The 21,449-nt window shown below is 43.0% G+C and overlaps 1 protein-coding gene across 1 annotated transcript in view; it reads left to right on the top strand.

The window, feature by feature from the left end:
* kif22 (kinesin family member 22) overlaps nt 1-21,449 on the top strand; it is a 35,861-nt gene that overhangs the window by 7,239 nt on the left and 7,173 nt on the right. The window contains exons 6-11 of the mRNA XM_021565520.3: nt 1,600-1,996; nt 3,570-3,687; nt 9,602-9,701; nt 15,673-15,874; nt 16,676-16,767; nt 17,042-17,242. Of these exons, the coding sequence (XP_021421195.3) occupies nt 1,600-1,996; nt 3,570-3,687; nt 9,602-9,701; nt 15,673-15,874; nt 16,676-16,767; nt 17,042-17,242 (1,110 nt within the window). The remainder of the gene's footprint in view (nt 1-1,599; nt 1,997-3,569; nt 3,688-9,601; nt 9,702-15,672; nt 15,875-16,675; nt 16,768-17,041; nt 17,243-21,449) is intronic.

The raw sequence follows: 21,449 nt of genomic DNA, 5'->3' as shown, positions 1-21,449 counted from the left end.
TGGCTGAAGAATCGGGGATCGATGCGTGTTGGTGAGTCCTTACATCCATATAATTTCTGCTAATGAGCTCAGTGACCAGTGTCCCATTACCTGCATAAGAGATGTTAAGCAACCTAAATACCATCCATGCATTATTACAAAGACATTTTAGGGATTTTAATGAGCATAATTTCATGTCTGATCTGGGGTTGTGTGACTGGGGCATTGCCATCGATCTCTGACTCGGATCAGGCCCTAAATTGTTTCACTTCTCTAACATTGTTGCAAATCAGAGCCCTGCATGGACATTCATTTTAAGCCCTACCCATGCCCGCAATGTTCAGGACCTACCTACCCAGGCCCAATTGCTTCTGACAAATTTAAGGCCCTGCCCGAAATACAAAATAACTTTGTTGGTAAATCCATTAGCTGTTCCTCTCTGTCAGTCACACTCTGCTCATGGCGGCTCTGTTTCTGTGAGTATCCATAGCTCTGCTTGGGCTGCTCTGCTCAATGATAAGACATTCGAGAGCAGTTGGCTCCTTTCGTCACTCTAAACTCTGACAAAACTCAAGGAACCGTATTTTCTGAGAAATAATCTCTCCTGTGTTATATTTGACGAGGTTGAAGCACTTCTGACACCATGTTATGATCTTAGTCAGATATCACTGTACTGCGCAGCAAATCAAGCAAATGGCTCAGCTTCAAAATGTTAGCGATACCTATTGATGCAGAAACAGGCCCTACCCGTCCCTAACCCAATGTTTGGTGTCGGGGTCAGGTAGCAGATAAGCATGCGTCGTATAAAATAAAACTAAGAAAAATGATAGGCCATCTATTTCAAAGAATAGTTTCTGGAAATTCTTCTAATTCCAGTAGAGGGAGTCCTTTATTCACCTCGAAAGTGACTAAATAAATATACACATTCACTATTTTATACCCATACACATTCACTATTTTTATTTCAACCATTTTAGTATATCATATAAGTGCCATGCACCTCTCTGCCCCACTTATTGCAGAATCGTTAACCTATATCTTTAACTTGAGAGTTGTTTCTGGTGTTGTTCCTACGATCTGGAAAGCTGAACATGTCCTCCCCCTACACAAAGGAGGTGATCCTTCTGACTTAGATAAATGAACCGTATTTATCTTGGCTTTCCAAAGTTTTAGAATCCCTGCCCAACTCTCAGCTAATGTTCTAAATGTTCTAAATGTGCACCAGTCTGGTTTTAGACCTGGTCATGGTACCGTTTCAGCTGCTACGCTTGTTCTAGATGTGTTAAATTGCTTAGATCATTCCTCGGGTCTCTACCGAACTAGGTAAATCCACTTTTAGTTTTAACACTCCACATTTTTGGAATCGCTTACAAAATGCATTATGTTTGGATTTGCTCAGTTCAAAACTCTGACAAATGAGTTCATGAGGTGTGCAATTGTTTTGATTGACTTTTGATAACTTGTTTGATTGCTGTGATTGATCTAGTGTACTTCGTATTGTATCTTGTAGTTTTATATTTTCTTTTATGTCCTCAGGGCACGATTGAAAATGAGACACCTGGTCTCAATTGAGCTTCCCTGAATAAATACAAGTTAATAATTCCTTCTGCCTCTCTCCAGGTGGTGCGTACACAGCGCAACCCCCCGCACCGGCAGCAGACAGGCAAGCTCTACCTCGTGGACCTGGCTGGCTCGGAGGACAACCGGCGTACGGGCAACGAGGGCATCCGCCTAAAGGAGAGCGGTGCCATCAACCTCTCCCTCTTCACCCTCAGCAAGGTGGTGGACTCGCTCAACGCGGGTGGCGGCGGGCGTGTGCCCTACCGTGACAGCAAGCTGACGAGGCTTCTGCAGGACTCGCTGGGCGGCTCGTCCCACTCGGTCATGATTACCAACATCGCACCCGAGTACACATACTACTTTGAAACCTTCACATCACTCAACTTTGCCGCCAAGTCCAAGCAGATCGTCAACAAGCCCTTCGTACGGGAGACGGTGACCGTGCCATCTGTACAAGGTGAGAAAGAGGTATTTATATTATGGGCCCGTTCATTGCAAGCAGCAAGTAATATGGCACAGCACAATTATAGATTTTGATGGATTCAAGTTTTGACAAGAACCTTGTGGTGCCAAAATGACTCGCCCCTTTTTTCCTATTTTGAATAAATAATTTAAACATTCACAGTGTAGGTTGGGAACAAATGGTGAATATCTAGGCTATTGACTTCTCCAAAAGCTAATTGGAGTCAGCTAACCTGGAGTCCAATCAATGAGATGAGGTTGTTGATGTTGGTTATAAAATATAATGCAATATAAAAGACTCACAATGTGAGTCTGCTATTCACAAGAAGCATTGCCTGATGTGAACCATGCCTCTAACAAAAGACATCTCAGAAGACCCAAGATTAAGATTTGTTGACTTGCATAAAGCAGGAAAGGGTTACAAAAGTATCTCTAAAAGCCTTGATGTTCATCAGTCCACGGTAAGACAAATTGTCTATAAATGGACAAAGTTCAGCACGGTTGCTTCTCTCCCTAGGAGTGGCTGTCCTGCAAAGATGGCTACAAGAGCACAGCGCAAAATGCTGAATGAGGTTAAGAAGAATCAGCTAAAGACTTACACAGATCTCAAACATGCGAACATCTCTGACGAGTCTACGATACGTAAAACACTAAACTAGAGTTGGCGTTCATGGGAGAACACCACGGAGGAAGCTACAAAAAAACTTTGCTGCACGTTCACAAAAGAGCATCTGGATGTTCCACAGCGCTACTGGCAAAATATTCTGAGGACAGATAAAACTACATTTGAGTTGTTTGGAAGGAACACAACACTATGTGCGGAGAAAAAAAAGCACAGAACACATCAAAACCTCATCCCAACTGTACAGTATGGTGGAGGGAGCATCATGGTTTGGGCTGTTTGCTGCCTCAGGTCTTGGACAGCTCGCTATCATCGACTGAAAAATTAATTCCCAAGTTCAGCCTTATATTCTTCTGCAAAATGTTTCTGTCCGCCAATTGAAGCTCAACAGAAGTTGGGTGATACAACAGGACAACAACCCAAAACATAGAAGAAAATGCGCCTTCTGGGTTGGCCCAGTCAGGGTCCTAACCTCAACCCGATTGAGATGCTGTAACATGACCTCGAGCAGTTCACACCAGACATTCCAAGAATATTGCTGAACGGAAACAGTTTTGTAAAGAGGAATGGTCCAAAATCCATACAACATTTTACTTTCCACATATCATTTAATTGGGCCTATTAGATAGGCTATTATTTCTAGTTTTTTCTATATTCATCTGACAGGCAGTGTGGTTTATAACACACCGTAAAATTTAACAGGTGAACAGTTTATTTTGCATTGAAGTGTCGGCTGTCACTGTAAGTAGGTCTACTGTAGTATACTCAGAAAGTGTATAGACACTATTTAAGAATTTTTAAAACGGGAAACATTTAACTAAATTTTTTTGCATGCCCAGTCTTGGTGACAAATTTACGTAGTGGTTATTTATGAGGCTCCAGGATTTTGCAACATTAATTTTGATATGTAATATCATTGATATCTCCCTCCCCCTCTGTGCTGCAGTGAAGAGGTCCAGGGAGGAGCAGGAGGCTGGGCGGTCCGGTGAGCCCCAGAAAAAGAAGCTAAAAGACGTGAAGAAGACCGGCCAGGAGGATGCTACACCCCCAGCACAGCTACACAGGTTGGAGGCCCTTCCCTATTCAACACAATCTATATCTTCCCTACATAAAAAAATGAACTATACCAACAAACTACACCAACCTTAACAGTGCAAATAGGGTTTCACAATCAATTAGTCCTCATTTCCGTATTAGCCGAGAATTACAGAAAAACATGTTGTTGTCAGTGTTAGTCATTATGGCCAAGGAATGATCAATATTGGCTCAATGTCCACATCACTGCATCCTTAATTTACACACCTGACCCAGTTCACCATACATAATATGTCATCGTTATGTTCCTTTGCCTTTAATTAAGTCATTCCAGTGTTTAATCAATGTGTTATACATACATACAGTACCAGTCAAAAGTTGACACATCTACTCGTAAATTCAATTGATTGGACATGATTTGGAAAGGCACACACCTGTCTATATAAGGTCCCACAGTTGACAGTGCATGTCGGAGCAAAAACCAAGCCATGAGGTCAAAGGAATTGTCCGTAGAGCGGCCCCCCAAGATGGCATAGCAGTTCAGACGTATTTTTGTCCTGTCGCATATATATATATATATATATATATATATATATATTCAATTGATATATACAACTTTTTTTTTCTCCAAAAACTCATCTTCAGAACACTCTCCTGCAATCCGCTTCACCTATTTATATAAAAAAGTATTATTTACCTCAGATCTGTGATCCTCCGAGAGGCTAGCCAGAAATTAGCCAGAAGCTGGTCCAGAAGCTACTCTGAAGCTGGTTCAGGGGCTAGTTCAGAAGCTAGTTAGCTTATTTACTGGCTAATCGTTGGTACTCAGCTGACCACGGTTTGTGGTCATCGGCTGTCCTTTGGCTCGAGAATCTATCGCCAGTTTTGTACGGCGCAGTGCAGCGCGGCTCGGAGCGGAACATATCGGACCAATTTTTCTCTCCATGTCCCTGGATTTCGGCCGCTGGCTCTGGACTTCCATGCCTGGATCTCGCAGCTAGCTAGCTGCTATCCGTGTGACTATCGGCTTTCGTCGATTCCGGAGCTAACATCAATTGTTCCGGAGCTAGCCAGCTGAAGAGTTCCATCAATCACTCCTGGGCTGCAGTCACCTATCCGGACCCGTTTTGCTGCCTACGCGGAGCATTGGCTTATTTCACTGTAGAGCCTCTAGTCCTGCTCATTATACCTTATCCAACCTATTAGTTCCACCACCCACACATGCAATGACATCTCCTGGTTTCAATGGTGTTTCTAGAGACAATATCTCTCTCTTCATCACTCAATACCTAGGTTTACCTCCACTGTATTCACATCCTACCTTACCTTTGTCTGTACATTATACCTTGATGCTATTTTATCGACCCCAGAAACCTCCTTTTACTCTCTGTTCCAGACGTTCTAAACGACCAATTCTTATAGCTTTTAACCGCACCCTTATTCTACTCCTATTCTGTTCATCTGGCGATGTAGAGGTGAATCCAGGCCCTGCAGTGCCTAGCTCCACTCCTATTCCCCAGGCGCTCTCTTTTGATGACTTCTGTAACCGTAATAGCCTTGGTTTCATGCATGTTAACATTAGAAGCCTCTTCCCTAAGTTTGTTCTATTCACTGCTTTAGCACACTCTGCCAACCCGGATGTTCTAGCTGTGTCTGAATCCTGGCTTAGGAAGACCACCAAAAATTCAGACATTTTAATTCCAAACTACAACATTTTCAGACAAGATAGAACTGCCAAAGGGGGCGGTGTTGCAATCTACTGCAAAGAGAGCCTGCAGAGTTCTGTCCTACTATCCAGGTCTGTACCCAAACAATTTGAACTTCTACTTTTAAAAATCCACCTCTCTAAAAACAAGTCTCTCACCGTTGCCGCCTGCTATAGACCACCCTCTGCCACCAGCTGTGCTGTGGACACCATATGTGAACTGATTGCCCCCCATCTTTCTTCAGAGCTTGTGCTGCTAGGCGACCTAAACTGGAACATGCTTAACACCCCAGCCATCCTACAATCTAAACTTGATGCCCTCAACATCACACAAATTATCAATGAACCTACCAGGTACCTCCCCAAAGCCTTAAACACGGGCACCCTCATAGATATCATCCTAACCAACTTGCCCTCTAAATACACCTCTGCTGTTTTCAACCAAGATCTCAGCGATCACTGCCTCATTGCCTGCATCCGTAATGGGTCAGCGGTCAAACGACCTCCACTCATCACTGTAAAACGCTCCCTGAAACACTTCAGCGAGCAGGCCTTTCTAATCGACCTGGCCGGGGTATCCTGGAAGGATATTGATCTCATCCCGTCAGTAGAGGATGCCTGGATATTTTTTTTTAATTCCTTCCTAACCATCTTAAATAAACATGCCCCATTCAAGAAATTTAAAACCAGGAACAGATATAGCCCTTGGTTCTCCCCAGACCTGACTGCCCTTAACCAACACAAAAACATCCTATGGCGTTCTGCATTAGCATCGAACAGCCCCCGTGATATGCAGCTGTTCAGGGAAGCTAGAAACCATTATACACAGGCAGTTAGAAAAGCCAAGGCTAGCTTTTTCAAGCAGAAATTTGCTTCCTGCAACACTAACTCAAAAAAGTTCTGGGACACTGTAAAGTCCATGGAGAATAAGAACACCTCCTCCCAGCTGCCCACTGCACTGAAGATAGGAAACACTGTCACCACTGATAAATCCACCATAATTGAGAATTTCAATAAGCATTTTTCTACTGCTGGCCATGCTTTCCACCTGGGTACTCCTACCCCGGTCAACAGCACTGCACCCCCCACAACAACTCGCCCAAGCCTTCCCCATTTCTCCTTCTCCCAAATCTGCTTAGCTGATGTTCTGAATGAGCTGCAAAATCTGGACCCCTACAAATCAGCCGGGCTAGACAATCTGGACCCTTTCTTTCTAAAATTATCTGCCAAAATTGTTGCCACCCCTATTACTAGCCTGTTCAACCTCTCTTTCGTGTCGTCTGAGATTCCCAAAGATTGGAAAGCAGCTGCGGTCATCCCCCTCTTCAAAGGGGGTGACACTCTTGACCCAAACTGCTACAGACCTATATCTATCCTACCATGCCTTTCTAAGGTCTTCGAAAGCCAAGCCAACAAACAGATTACCGACCATTTCGAATCTCACCATACCTTCTCTGCTATGCAATCTGGTTTCAGAGCTGGTCATGGGTGCACCTCAGCCACGCTCAAGGTCCTTAATGATATCTTAACCGCCATCGATAAGAAACATTACTGTGCAGCCGTATTCATTGATCTGGCCAAGGCTTTCGACTCTGTCAATCACCACATCCTCATCGGCAGACTCGACAGCCTTGGTTTCTCAAATGATTGCCTCGCCTGGTTCACCAACTACTTCTCTGATAGAGTTCAGTGTGTCAAATCGGAGGGTCTGCTGTCCGGACCTCTGGCAGTCTCTATGGGGGTGCCACAGGGTTCAATTCTTGGACCGACTCTCTTCTCTGTATACATCAATGAGGTCGCTCTTGCTGCTGGTGAGTCTCTGATCCAACTCTACGCAGACGACACCATTCTGTATACTTCTGGCCCTTCTTTGGACACTGTGTTAACAACCCTCCAGGCAAGCTTCAATGCCATACAACTCTCCTTCCGTGGCCTCCAATTGCTCTTAAATACAAGTAAAACTAAATGCATGCTCTTCAACCGATCGCTACCTGTACCTACCCGCCTGTCCAACATTACTACTCTGGACGGCTCTGACTTAGAATACGTGGACAACTACAAATACTTAGGTGTCTGGTTAGACTGTAAACTCTCCTTCCAGACCCATATCAAACATCTCCAATCCAAAGTTAAATCTAGAATTGGCTTCCTATTTCGCAACAAAGCATCCTTCACTCATGCTGCAAACATACCCTTGTAAAACTGACCATCCTACCAATCCTCGACTTTGGCGATGTCATTTACAAAATAGCCTCCAATACCCTACTCAACAAATTGGATGCAGTCTATCACAGTGCAATCCGTTTTGTCACCAAAGCCCCATATACTGCCCACCATTGCGACCTGTACGCTCTCGTTGGCTGGCCCTCGCTTCATACTCGTCGCCAAACCCACTGGCTCCATGTCATCTACAAGACCCTGCTAGGTAAAGTCCCCCCTTATCTCAGCTCGCTGGTCACCATTGCATTTCCCACCTGCAGCACACGCTCCAGCAGGTATATCTCTCTAGTCACCCCCAAAACCAATTATTTCTTTGGCCGCCTCTCCTTCCAGTTCTCTGCTGCCAATGACTGGAACGAACTACAAAAATCTCTGAAACTGGAAACACTTATCTCCCTCACTAGCTTTAAGCACCAACTGTCAGAGCAGCTCACAGATTACTGCACCTGTACATAGTCCACCTATAATTTAGCCCAAACAACTACCTCTTTCCCTACTGTATTTAATTAATTAATTTATTTTGTTTGCTCCTTTGCACCCCATTATTTTTATTTCTGCTTTGCACATTCTCCCATTGTAAATCTACCATTCCAGTGTTTTACTTGCTATATTGTATTTACTTTGCCACCATGGCCTTTTTGCCTTCCTTATCTCACCTAATTTTCTCACATTGTATATAGACTTGTTTATACTGTATTATTGACTGTATGTTTGTTTTACTCCATGTGTAACTCTGTGTCGTTGTATGTGTCGAACTGCTTTGCTTTATCTTGGCCAGGTCGCAATTGTAAATGAGAACTTGTTCTCAACTTGCCTACCTGGTTAAATAAAGGTGAAATAAATAAAATAAAATACTCATTCCAAGGTTTTTCTTTATTTTTACTATTTTCTACATTGTAGAATAACAAGTGTTAAATCGAAATATATTTCAGATTTGTTTAAAGTAGCCACCCTTTGCCTTGATGACAGCTTTGCACACTCTTGGTATTCTCTCAACCAGCTTAATGAGGAATGCTTTTCCAACAGTCTTGATTTGAGTTCCCACATATGCTGAGCACTTGTTGGCTGCTTTTTCTTTACTCTGCGGTCCAACTCATCCCAAACCATCTAATTTGGGTTGAGGTCAGGTGATTGTGGAGGCCAGGTCATCTGATGCAGCACTCCACTCTCCTTGGTCAAATAGCCCTTACACAGCCTGGAGGTGTGTTGGGTCATTGTACTGTTGATAAACAAATGATAGTCACGCTAAGTTCAAACTAGTTGGGATGGTGTATTGCTGCAGAATGTTTTGGTAGCCATGCTGGTTAAGTGTGCCTTGAATTTAAAAATGAATCACAGACCGTGTCACCAGCAAAGCAGCAAAGCACCATCACACCCCCACCTCCATGCTACAAGGTGGGGCGGTGGGGCATCATTTTATGTGATGGTAAAGGTAGGGGTGTACTAACTTTTTCCGCATAAGGAAATTGCATTTTGGTTTATTTTAACTTTTTTGTTTTGTGATTTGTTAAATTGGGTCACCTTTTATCAATTAATGTGGTTGGAATTTAGCTCAACTATCCATGTGTCGAAATATGTAAAATAAATAAATAAAATAAAAATAAATAAAAAAGAATCAATAATAAAAAACTTTCCAGGTGGTGTACTTTCTACATGACTGTAAATCTATCTATATCCTCTCTCTGACTGCATCTTAACAGATTTTGGCCTCAGTGCAGTAGGTCAGGATTTGGTAGCTAGTGCTGAAAGGAATTCTCTCCCTGTAACAAACACCACTGACTGCTGTGCCTTTTGGCGACCCTTATAGAAAGAGACCAATCTGTCTTTTCTATGCCTTTTGTGTATTACTGTACTCATAACAGTTCATTCTACTACTAGGCATGGGCTCTTTCTCTTCTTTTTTTTTTTGTCTCCTTGCTGAGCAACTTTGGAAGCTCCCTCCTATCTGAGCCTAGTCACATTTCTTTTTGTCCCTTTCCCCTGCTTATCTCTCGCTCTCTCTCTCGTCTCTTTCTCAGCCCCACAGACCCATCTGTATTGAACCGGCTGATGGCTCTGGAGAAGCTGTTGATGGGCACCCCAGCAAAGGAAAGACTCAACATGCACAGAGAGATCCAGGTAAAGAGCATGCACCCTTAATCACAGAGTGTACACGCACACTCAGAATAGTGTACAAGCTGATTTCCTAGTTAATAAGACAGATCTGTCATGAGATACTGAATATTTGCATTCTCGCTAGCGATGGGTGCGGTTATTTGAATATCTGGATGGACGTTAGTATTAGGTCACTTGTGTGAGTGTTCACTTTGGGGGGGGGGGGGGATGCCTATTTTAACAATGAAAAAGCTTTGTCCGTGTTAAATTATCTGTGTGACATTGTTACATACAAGGACATGAACTGTGGGGCAGATGGAATCTGCTTTGTAGCTGCCTGGATAACCCCAAGCACACATCAAAATCCACAAAATTTAATTAATTGGCCACAAAAATCAACATATGCCATCTGTCTCCGAACTTGAAATCCATTGAAAAGCTGTGGTTGAATTGAAGAGGGTCGTCCATAAGCGCAGACGAAGGATATCAAGGATGTGGAAGGATTCTTCTGTAAGGAGGAAGGATCCAAGATCCTTCCCAATATGTTCTCTAAATACATTTTTATTTTTTTAAGGCTCCGTGCCATTATCCTCACAAAGTGAGGTATTGAAAAAAGGGGTGTCAAAAATGGACACCTGCCTTTTTTAGGGGAAAAAAAGGTTCTTGTTAAACAATCTCTTTTTCTGAGCAATCGTTTTAGTATAAAATAATATTTCCCAAATTTTTGGAGCATACTATAGCTATGTATTTGAATTATTTTTGCTCTTTCTCAAGTGTGTCAATAATTTCGGACCCCATTATATGTGTTCCTAGGTGCATGCTGCAGTTTTGGAATAAGGCCAAGAGCGTATTTATCAGAATCATTAGTCTACTTTTTTCTTCTTGAACGAAAAACATCAGCTGAAAATCAGTTCAACTCGAGGAAGTGTTTTTAAGTTTAGACACATAATAGCTGGAAACATTTTTTATTTTTTTATTGCACCTTTATTTAACCAGGTAGGCTAGTTGAGAACAAGTTCTCATTTACAACTGCGACCTGGCCAAGATAAAGCATAGCAGTGTGAACAGACAACACAGTTACACAGGGGAGTAAACTATTAACAGGTCAATAGCACAGTAGAATTTAGTTGTTCAGTGTGCTAGCTAACCAATGTGTTTACGGTTTAATTAATTTGCCATTTGAAAAAGGCTTGTGGAAAAACCAACTACCTTGCACACCTTATCATTAAAGGACAATTCCACCACTTTAAAAACAGTTATTATGCTGTTGGTATACAGTGCATTCGGAACCCTTGACTTTTCCCACATTTTGTTACGTTTCAGCCTTATTCTAAAATTGAGGAAAAATATTTAATCAATCTATACACAATACCCCATAATGACAAAGCGAAAACAGGTTTTTGCTAATTTATAAATAAATAAAATACCTTAAGTATTCAGATCCTTTGCTATGAGACTCGAAATTGAGCCCCGGTACATCCGGTTTCCATTGATCATCCTTGATGTTTCTACTTGCTTGGAGTCAACCTGTGGTAAATTTAATTGATTGGACATGATTTGGAAAGACACCCACCTGTCTATATATCGTCCCCACAGTTGACAGTGCATGTCAGAGCAAAAACCAAGCCACGAGGTCGAAGGAATTGTCCGTAGAGCTCCGAAACAGGATTGTGTCAAGGCACAGATCTGGGAAAGGTACCGCAACATTTCTGCAGCATTGACGGTCCCGAATAACAGTGGCCTCCATCGTTCTTAAATGGATGAAGTTTTGAACCACCAAGACTCTTCCTAGAGCAGACCACTGGCCAAACTGAGCAATCGGGGTAGGATGGCCTTGGTCTGGGAGGTGATCAAGAATCCAATGGTCACTGACAGAGCTCCGGAGTTCCTCTGTTGAGATCGGAGAACCTTCCAGAAGGAGGTAGTCAGTCCTTTATGGTAGAGTGGCCAGACTGAAGGCCCTTCTCAGTAAGGGGCACATGACAGCCCGCTTGGAGTTTGACAAAAGGCACGTAAAGGACTCTTGACTATGGGAAATAAGATTCTCTGGTCTGATGAAACCAAGATTGAACTCTTTGGCCTGAATGCCAAGCGTCACATCTGGAGTAAACATGGCACCACCCCTTCGGTGAAGCATAGTGGTGGTGTCAGCATCGTGCTGTATGGATGTTTTTCAATGGCACGGACTGGGAGACGAGTCAGGATCGAGGGAAAGATGAACGGAGCAGAGATCCTTGATGAAAACCTGCTCCAGAGCACTCAGGCCCTCAGACTGGGGCAAAGATTCACCTTCCAACAGGACAATGACCGTAAGCCCACAGCCAAGCCAACGTAGGAGTGGCTTCTGGACAAGTCTCTGAATGTCCTTGAGTGGCCCAGCCAGATTCCGGACTTGAACCAGATCGAACATCTCTGCAGAGACCTGAAAATAGCTGTGCATCGATGCTCCCCATCCACCTGACAGAGCTGAGAGGATCTGCAGAGAAGAATGGGAGATACTCCCCAATTACAGGTGTGCCCAGCTTGTAGCGTCATACCCAAGAAGAATCAAGGCTGTAATCACTGCCAAAGGTGCTTCAACAAAGTACTGAGTAAAGGGTCTGGATACTAAATTAAATGTGATATCAGTTGTATTTATATACACTACCAATCCAAAGTTTGGGGTCACTTAGAAATGTCCTTGTTTTTGAAAGAAAATCACATTTGTTTGTCCATTAAAATAACATAAAATTGATCAGAAATACAGTGGAGGCATTTTAAATGACTATTGTAGCTGGAAACGGCTGAGGAATATCTACATAGGCGTACAGAGGCCCATTATCGGTACACAGCGTTGTATGAGATCTTCAGTTTCTTGGCAATTTCTCGCATGGAATAGCCTTCATTTCTCAGAACAAGAATAGACTGACTAGTTGCAGCAGAAAGGTCTTTGTTTCTGGCCATGTAAGCCTGTAATCAAACCCACAAATGCTGATGCCACAGATACTCAACTAGCCTAAAGAAGGACAGTTTTTTTTTATTGCTTCTTTAATCAGGACAACAGTTTTCAGCTGTGCTAACATAATTGCAAAAGGGTTTTCTAAGGATCAATTAGACTTTTAAAATGATAAACTTGGATTAGCTAACACAACGTGCCATTGGAACACAGGAATGATGGTTGCTGATAATGGGCCTCTGTATGCCTAAGTAGATATTCAATTAAAAAAACAGCTGCAATAGTTATTTCCAACATTAATACTGTCTACACTATATTTTTGATCAATTTGATGTTATTTTATGCTTTTCTTTCAAACACAAGGACATTTCTAAGTGACAAACTTTAGAACGGTAGTGTGTGTGTATTTGCTAAAATTTCAGTGTTTTTGCTTTGTTGTTAGTGGTTATTTTAGAATAAAGCTTCTGGAGATGGGCGGTGCAGTTGCCACACCAGGCAGTTAGTGAGGGTTTTTGCTGACAAGCCACATTTTTTTCGACCTCCTGAGGTTGAAGAGACGCTGTTGCACCTTCATCACACTGTCTGTGCGTGGACCATTTCAGTTTGTTGGTGATATGTACACCGAGGAACTTAAAACTTTCCACCTTCTCCACTACTGTCCCGCTGATGTGGATAGGGGGGTGCTCCCTCTGCTGTTTCCTGAAGTCCACGATCATCTCCTTTGTTTTGTTGAAGTTGAGTGAGAGGTTATTTTCCTGACACCACACTCCGAGGGCCCTCACCTCCTCCCTGTAGGCTGTCTCGTTGTTGGTAATCAAGCCTACCACTGTGGTGTCGTCTGCAAAGGTGATGATTGAGTTTGAGGCTTGCATGGCCACACAGTTGTGGGTGAACAGGGAGTACAGGACGGGAGTGAGAATGCACCCTTGTGGTACCCCAGTGTTAAGGATCAGCGGAGTGGAGGTGGTGTTGTTTCCTACCCTCACCACCTTGTGGCCCGTCAGGAAGTTCAGGACCCAGTTGCACAGGGCAGGGCCGAGACTCGGGGTCTCAAGCTTAATGATGAGTTTGGAGGGTACTTTGGTGTTGCATGTTGAGCTGTAGTCAATGAACAGCATTCTTACATAGGTATTTCTCTTGTCCAGATGGGATAGGGCAGTGTGATGGCGATTGCATTGTCTCTGGACCTATTGGGGTGGTAAGCAAATTGACGTTGGTCTAGGGTGACGGGTAGGGTGGAGTTGATATGATCCTTGACTAGTCTCGCAAAGCACTTCATGATGACGGACGTGAGTGCTACGGAGCGATAGTCATTTAGTTCAGTTAGTTCGGTTTGTGGTGGTTAATAGACGGCTACGAATGATATAAATGGGAAATCTCTTTGTAGATCGTGTGGTCTCCAGCTTATCATGAGTTTGCCTACATTAAAGGGAAAATGAAATGCAGAAATCTAATTTACATAAGTATTCACACCCCTTAGTCAATACATGTTAAAATTACCCTTGGAAGTGATTACAGTTGTAAGTCTTTCTGGATAAGTCTCTAAGAGCTTTGCACAATATTGTTTTGGAATATTTTTATTCTGTACAGTCTTCATTTTCACTCTGTCTTTTAGGTTAGTATTGTGGACAAACAACAATGATGTTGATCCATCCTCAGCTTTCTCCTATCACAGCCATTAAACTCTGTAACTGATTTACTCCCCATTGGCCTCATGGGGAAATTCCTTAGCTGTTTCTGTCCTCTCCGGCAACTGAGTTAGGAAGGAAGCCTGTATCTTTGTAGTGACTGGGTGTATTGATACATTATCCAAAGTGCGATTAAATAACTTCACCACGCTCAAAGGGATATTCAGTGTCTTTTTTTTTTTTTTTTTTTTACCCATCTACCAAAAATGTGCCGCTCTTTGCGAGGCATTGGAAAACCTCCCTTGTCTTTGGTTCAATTCACTGCTCGACTGAGGGACCTTACAGATAATTGTATGTGTGGGGTACAGACGTTGAAAAATCATCTTAATTAAACACTATATATTGCACACACTGTGTCCATGTGAATTTTTGTGACTTGTTAATCAGACTGAACTTATTTAGGCTTGCCATAACAAAGGGGTTGAATACTTTTCAGACATTTCAGCTTTAAATGTTGAATCAATTTGTAAAAATTCCAAAAACATAACTCCACTTTGACATTATGATGTGTTGTGTGTAGGCACAATCTCAGTATAATCCATTTAAAATTCAGGCTGTAACACAACAACATTTGTAAAAAGTCAAGGGGTGTGACTACTTTCTGAAGGCACTGTATCTAAATGCAGAGAGATTAACAGAGTGCCAATGCAGTATAGTCCAGTTATTTTGTGTACAGTTCAGAGATGGCTCGATGCGGTGTGCAGCATACTCCATTTGTCTCTCTGGGCCGGTTGGTGAAGGCCACAGCCCCGGGAATAAACTTTTTTTTTTTTCAGGTGGCAGGAAATTTAGGTCGTGAGTAACCTGAAACGCCTGCCAGAGGCAAATTTTGGGAGGGGGGTGACACTATATATACACACACTACATTGACACACAACCCACATACCGACACAACACAAACACTCACACTTTTACATGCATCATATGCTGCTGCTACTCTGTTCTTTATTTTACTCTTAGTAATATCTATCCTGATGCCTAGTCACTACCCTGCCTTCATGTACATATCTACCTCAAATGCTTCAAATTCTTATAATATTCAATCAATATTAGTACCAAACCTATCCTTTTTGGTCCAAACTTTTTTTTTAACAATAGTTAGACATGAGGAATCCAAAGGAATGGTCAAAAGCCACGTCCAAAAGTGTCATGATATTCAAATGGTGAAATAATTTCAAATGCTCATCCCTAATTCTAAATACTGAATCACCTTTAAAGAGTAAATAGGAAGATTAGCTGGCTGGACAAAATCTGGCACATTTACAGAAATGTTGATTTAATGTGCATTGTCCCACAATCAGAGGTTCTATTAGTTCTCATTTGTAATTCTATGGCTACAAAACTCTTCACTGATGAATTGCTGTCTGTGCAGGAGTTGAAAGAGAAGCAAAGGGAGTTTGAGAGCAAAGCCAAAGTGCTCAAAGTGACAGGAAATGGTGCCGCTAGCAACAGCTCGGACAATGGGTCATCGGGAGACTCGCCCCTCTTCAGGACGTATCTACCCCCACTACACAGAAAACAGTCCGCGGCAGCCAAACCCAAAAAACAGCAGGCTGTTGTGTCGCCCCTACAAGGTCAGTGAGCCCACCCACCCACTAATCCAGAGCGTTTACCCCAGGAACCTCTCTAACACATCTGGGTTGTGTTCATAAGGGCACGCAATGGAAAACAGCTTAAAATGTTTCTCAACGGAACCTGAGAAATAGCATCTCATTAATTTCAGGTAGTCCCTCCCTATTTTAGTCAGTTTTCTTCTGTTTAGTGCCTAATGAACATGACCCTGCCAATTTTAAAGGTATGTTTTATATATTATATTTATGACTGGCTTAAATTAATTTTACCTTAATATTTTTTTGTCCATAGTGATAATATACCATAATGCATTATTTACTCCAGGCACCACTGGCTAATGGTTAGCATCCCCATTAAAAAAAATAATAAATGGTTTCCAAAATGCGCTGTCTGCATTTCATGCTATAACATCGCCTCAAAGTAACCTCAAACAAAGTTTTGTAGAGATTATTTTTGTGGATGCCGTCACTACTGGTATGTCAACAACTCAAGACACATTTCACCCAATCCTAAACAAATCAGAACTATCCCTTTAATTGTCAACATTTGACATAGTTTTGCGCAATGTCTTGTAAAACAGTAAGGCTATTGATTAGATCGGGAACTTGATATGACCATGCAGTCTGCCTATTAATCTGCCCAAACAATCAAATAATGATGACTAATACAATCTGTAGCGACTTCAGCACCTTGGTCTAATTTGCTGCTCTGTAAATAGCCAGGGTCTATGCTTTTCCTGTATGTAGTATTGAAAGGAATCTATGTTGTGTGTGTGTGTGTGTGGCATCTCTTTTTCCCCTAAGTGTCCCAGCTACAACCTCTCCAGCAGTGTCCGGTGGTCAAAAGGCCAACTGTCTGCCTCATGAAGAAACAGAAGAATCTGGAGCAGAGTGAGGTCAGCAACGGCATTGTTGTTTGACGATGTCAAATGAAACTGGCTTCATTACAATAACCCCACTAACCTACCACTTAGCATGCACACCCAATACATTGATTGATGCTAAGTGGTAATTCTAGTGTGGCTATTGGAACAAATCCACATAACATGCAATATTAAACAGCTGTTCTGAACCCTTTGTCCCGTGTTGGTGTGCACTGTAGTAAGCAGGCAAAAATAAGACAATTCTGATGTATGTCTGTTTCTGCTGTCCACCTTCTCTCGCTCTCAGGTCCAAGAGGGAAAAGAGAATGTGAAGGACACCGGCTGGGAGTCTCATTTGGACAAGTCAGTGCTGGACCAGTCCCGACACAAGATCCTGCAGGTGCTCAACTCCGGGTCCCTCAAAGACCTGAAGGGCCTGCAGCAGATTGGGGACAAGAAGGCCAAGCTCATTCTGGGCTGGAGGGAGATTCAAGGCTCCTTCACCCAGGTCTGTGTTTGGGCCCATATTAAGTTTCAGCGTTTACAGCTAGCCCATTTCTTTAAAAAAAAAAATGTAATGTTGATAGTGGGGGGAAACGGACGGAGCTTTCGCTCTTGAAGTAAAACAATGACATTTTTTTTTTTGGGGGGGGGGGAATTTTACCCCTTTTTCTCCCCAATTTCGTGGTATCCAATTGTTGTAGTAGCTACTATCTTGTCTCATTGCTACAACTCCCGTACGGGCTCGGGAGAGACGAAGGCTGAATGTCATGCGTCCTCCGATACACAACCCAACCAGCCGTACGTACTGCTTCTTAACACAGCGCGCATCCAACCCGGAAGCCAGCTGCACCAATGTGTCGGAGGCTACACCGTGCACCTGGCAACCTTGGCTAGCGCGCACTGCGCCCGGCCTGCCACAGGAGTCGCTGGTGCGCGATGAGACAAGGAGATCCCTACCGACCAATCCCTCCCTAACCCGGATGATGCTAGGCCAATTGTGCGTCGCCCCACGGACCTCCCGGTCGCGGCCGGTTACGACAGAGCCTGGGCGCGAACCCAGGGACTCTGATGGCACAGCTGGCGCTGCAGTACAGCGCCCTTAACCACTGCGACACCCGGGAGGCCCCGTAAAACAAATACTTTGAGACCAATGTTTCAGCCATCTTGTCATCTAAGCCTTCATCAGAATGATAACGAGGCATTTTATTTGAAGCGCCGTCCTTTCATGCCACCCGGTTACACTGTAAAAAGTAAGAACATCAAATACCAGTGGCAGCACAGCATCAGACGGTTCAAACATAACATAAACAGATCAAATCAAATGTATTGATATAGCCCTTCGTACATCAGCTGATATCTCAAAGTGCTATACAGAAACCCAGCCTAAAACCCCAAACAGCAAGCAATGCAGATGTAGAAGCACGGTGGCTAGGAAAAACTCCCTAGAAATGCCAAAACCTAGGAAGAAACCTAGAGGAACCAGGCTAGACAATAGTTACAAGGGGCATTGCATGGTATGTGAGTCCTAGGTTTTATATACGTTTAAGTGTAATGGAACATAAAATGACAGACGGCAACCAAAGGAGTTTTGTGAATGTCGAGCTTACTTGCCGTCACAAGCTGTTTGTTTTACCTGATTTACAATGTTGTGTTGCCCCTAGATAAGCATTGTATCATCTTTTGGGTGTACACACAGGTTTTTGATTATCCTTTGGTTACTGTCACTAGGCTTGGGCAGTATACCGTGTACCGGGGTATTTGGAAAAAACTACGGGATAGTTTTTCAATACCGTCAAACTTTCTTTTAAGTTTTTCAATACATTTGAATATTTGTAGATCCTTTTAAGTTAATACCTGCAGTCAACTTGTGCAATCCCTTAGGCGATAAAGCAGATTATTTTATTTCATCTGTCACATAATTTTACATTATGAAGCATACCATACATAGTTCCCCAGAATAGTTGTGCGAGTCACGTGTTTGATTGTAAATCGCACAGCGGGAGAAAGCGGGAGCTGGTGAGTCTATTGCGTTTTATATCTACTGGTGAGTCTCTGTGTGCTGCGCACATGAGGTGAAGTTACACTTGTATGCAATTCACTACAAACATTTTTCCATCATATCTTAGAATGGCTTTCTGCCAGAAGTCAAAGACCTCTGATTAGTTATCTGTGCTGTTGCCATCTTTTATCCTGTGCTTCGTATTAGCTTTTTTTTCTCCTCCGTTCTTGTCCCCCTCTGCTCCGTGTACACATGCTGCTCTTCCTTCAGAAAAGCATGCATTACAACTTTGTTCATTTGCACAATTTCTCTTGTTCACTTTTGTTTGTAAATATCCACACTCACAGAAAATACCATTTGGCATTTGGTATATACTGGCTATGCTTTTATAACTTTGTGCTGGATTTGCCTGTCTTTGCAGTTAGTTGATTCGTTTTTGCTCGTTAGCATTTAGCTAACAGCATCAATGTCCTTTCGCTATTATTTTGTTAGCATTCTGGTAATGGGTCTTTCTATTAACTTGGGTACCAGTGAGGATTTCCTACACTGGACAACTTGTTACAGCTGTTGATAAGTCATTGGTAATAATATGCCTGTTTTTTCATGTCAATACATTAACATATAAAGTGCATCATAGCTATATTTAATAAAATTGCCGAGTTGAAAAATTCAAGTTGGCTGAATACTTTCCAAATGCACTGTGTGTGTGGTACCAGTCAAAAGTATGGACACTTACTCATTTCAGGGTTTTTCTTTATTTTAATACATTGTAGAATAATTGTTGAGACATAAACTATGATGGTCTCATGCATGTTAACATTAGAAGCCTCCTCCCTAAGTTTGTTTTATTCACTGCTTTAGCACACTCCGTCAACCCTGACGTCCTAGCTGTGTCTGAATCAAAGCTTAGGAAGGCCACCAAAAATTCTGACATTTCCATCCACAATTACAACATTTTCTGCCAAGGTAGAACTTCCAAAGGGGGTGGCGTTAGCCTGCAGAGTTCTGTCATGCTATCCAGGTCTGTGCCCAAACAGTTCGAGCTTCTACTTTTAAAAATCCACCTTTCCAGAAATAAGTCTCTCACTGTTGTCGCATGTTATAGACCCCCTTCAGCCCCCAGCTGTGCCCTCGACACCATATGTGAATTAATTGCTCCCCCATTTATCCTCAGTTTGTACTGTTAGGTGACCTGAACTGGGATTTGCTTAACACCCCGGCCGTTCAACAATCTAAGCTAGATGCCCTCAATCTCACACAATTGATCATGGAACCTACCAGGTACAACCCTAAATCCGTAAACACGGGCACCCTCATATCATCCTGACCAGCCTGCCCTCTAAATACGCCACTGCTGTCTTTAACCAGGATCTCAGCGATCATTGCCTGTGTCCGTAATGGGTCCGTTGTCAAATAGCCACCCCTCATCACTGTCAAAGGCTCTCTAAAACACTTCAGTGAGCAGGCCTTTTTAATCGCCCTGGCCCGGGTATCCAGGAAGGATATTGACCTCATCCCGTCAGTAGAGGATGCCTGGTTATTCTTCAAAAGGGTCTTCCTCATCAGCATCTTAAATAAGCATGCCCCATTCCAAAAAAATGTAACTAAGAACAGATATAGCCATTGGTTCACTCCAGACCTGACTGCCCTCGACCAGCACAAAAACATCCTGTGGCGTACATCGAATAGCCCCTGTGATATGCAACTTTTCAGGGAAGTTAGGAAACAATATGCAAAGGCTAGCTTTTTCAAACAAAAATTTGTATCCTTTAGCACAAACTCCAAAAAGTTCTGGGACACTGTAAAGTCCATGGAGAGTAAGAGCACCTCCTCCCAGCTGCCCAATGCACTGAGGCTAGGAAACACTGTCACCACCGATAAATCCACGATAATGGAGAATTTCATTAAGCATTTTCTATGGCTGCCCATGCTTTCTACCAGTCTACCCCGGTCAACAGCTTTGCACCCCCCACAGCAACTTGCCCAAGCCTCTCCCATTTCTCCTTCACCCAAATCCAGATAGCTGATGTTCTGAAAGAGCTGCACAATCTGGACCCCTACAAATCAGCTGGGCTAGAATATCTGGACCCTCTCTTTCTAAAATGATCCGCCTCAATTGTTGCAACTGCTATTACTAGCCTGTTCAACCTCTTTCGTATCATCCGAGATCCCTAAAGATTGTAAAGCTGCTGCGGCCATCCCCCTCTTCAAAGGGGAGACACACTAGCCCCGAACTGTTGTAGACCTATATCTATCCTGCCTTTTCTAAAGTCTTCGAAAGCCAAGTTAACAAACAAATCACCGACCATTTCGAATCCAGCCGTACCTTCTCCGCTATGCAATCTGGTTTCCGAGCTCGTCATGGGTCATGACGAGCACCTCAGTCACGCTCAAGATCCTAAACGATATCATAACCACCATCGATAAAAGACAGTACTGTGCAGCCGTATTCATCGACCTGGCCAAGGCTTTCGACTCTGTCAATCACCAAATTCTTATCGGCAGACTCAGCAGCCTTGGTTTCTCAAATTACTGCATCGCCTGGTTCACCAACTACTTCTCAGACAGAGTTCAGTGTGTCAAATCGGAGGGCCTGTTGTCCAGACCTCTGGCAGTCTTTATGGGGGTGCCACAGGGTTCAATTCTCGGGCCGACTCTTTTCTCTGTATACATCAATGATGTCTCTCTTGCTGCTGGTGATTCTCTGATCCAC

The sequence above is a fragment of the Oncorhynchus mykiss genome, chromosome 16 (assembly GCF_057628025.1).
Source record: "Oncorhynchus mykiss isolate SJ-2025 chromosome 16, ASM5762802v1, whole genome shotgun sequence".
In the NCBI taxonomy this organism is placed as follows: Eukaryota; Metazoa; Chordata; class Actinopteri; order Salmoniformes; family Salmonidae; genus Oncorhynchus; species Oncorhynchus mykiss.
The sequence above is the reverse complement of the archived record's forward strand: the minus strand, read 5'-3'. Positions and strand labels throughout refer to the sequence as shown.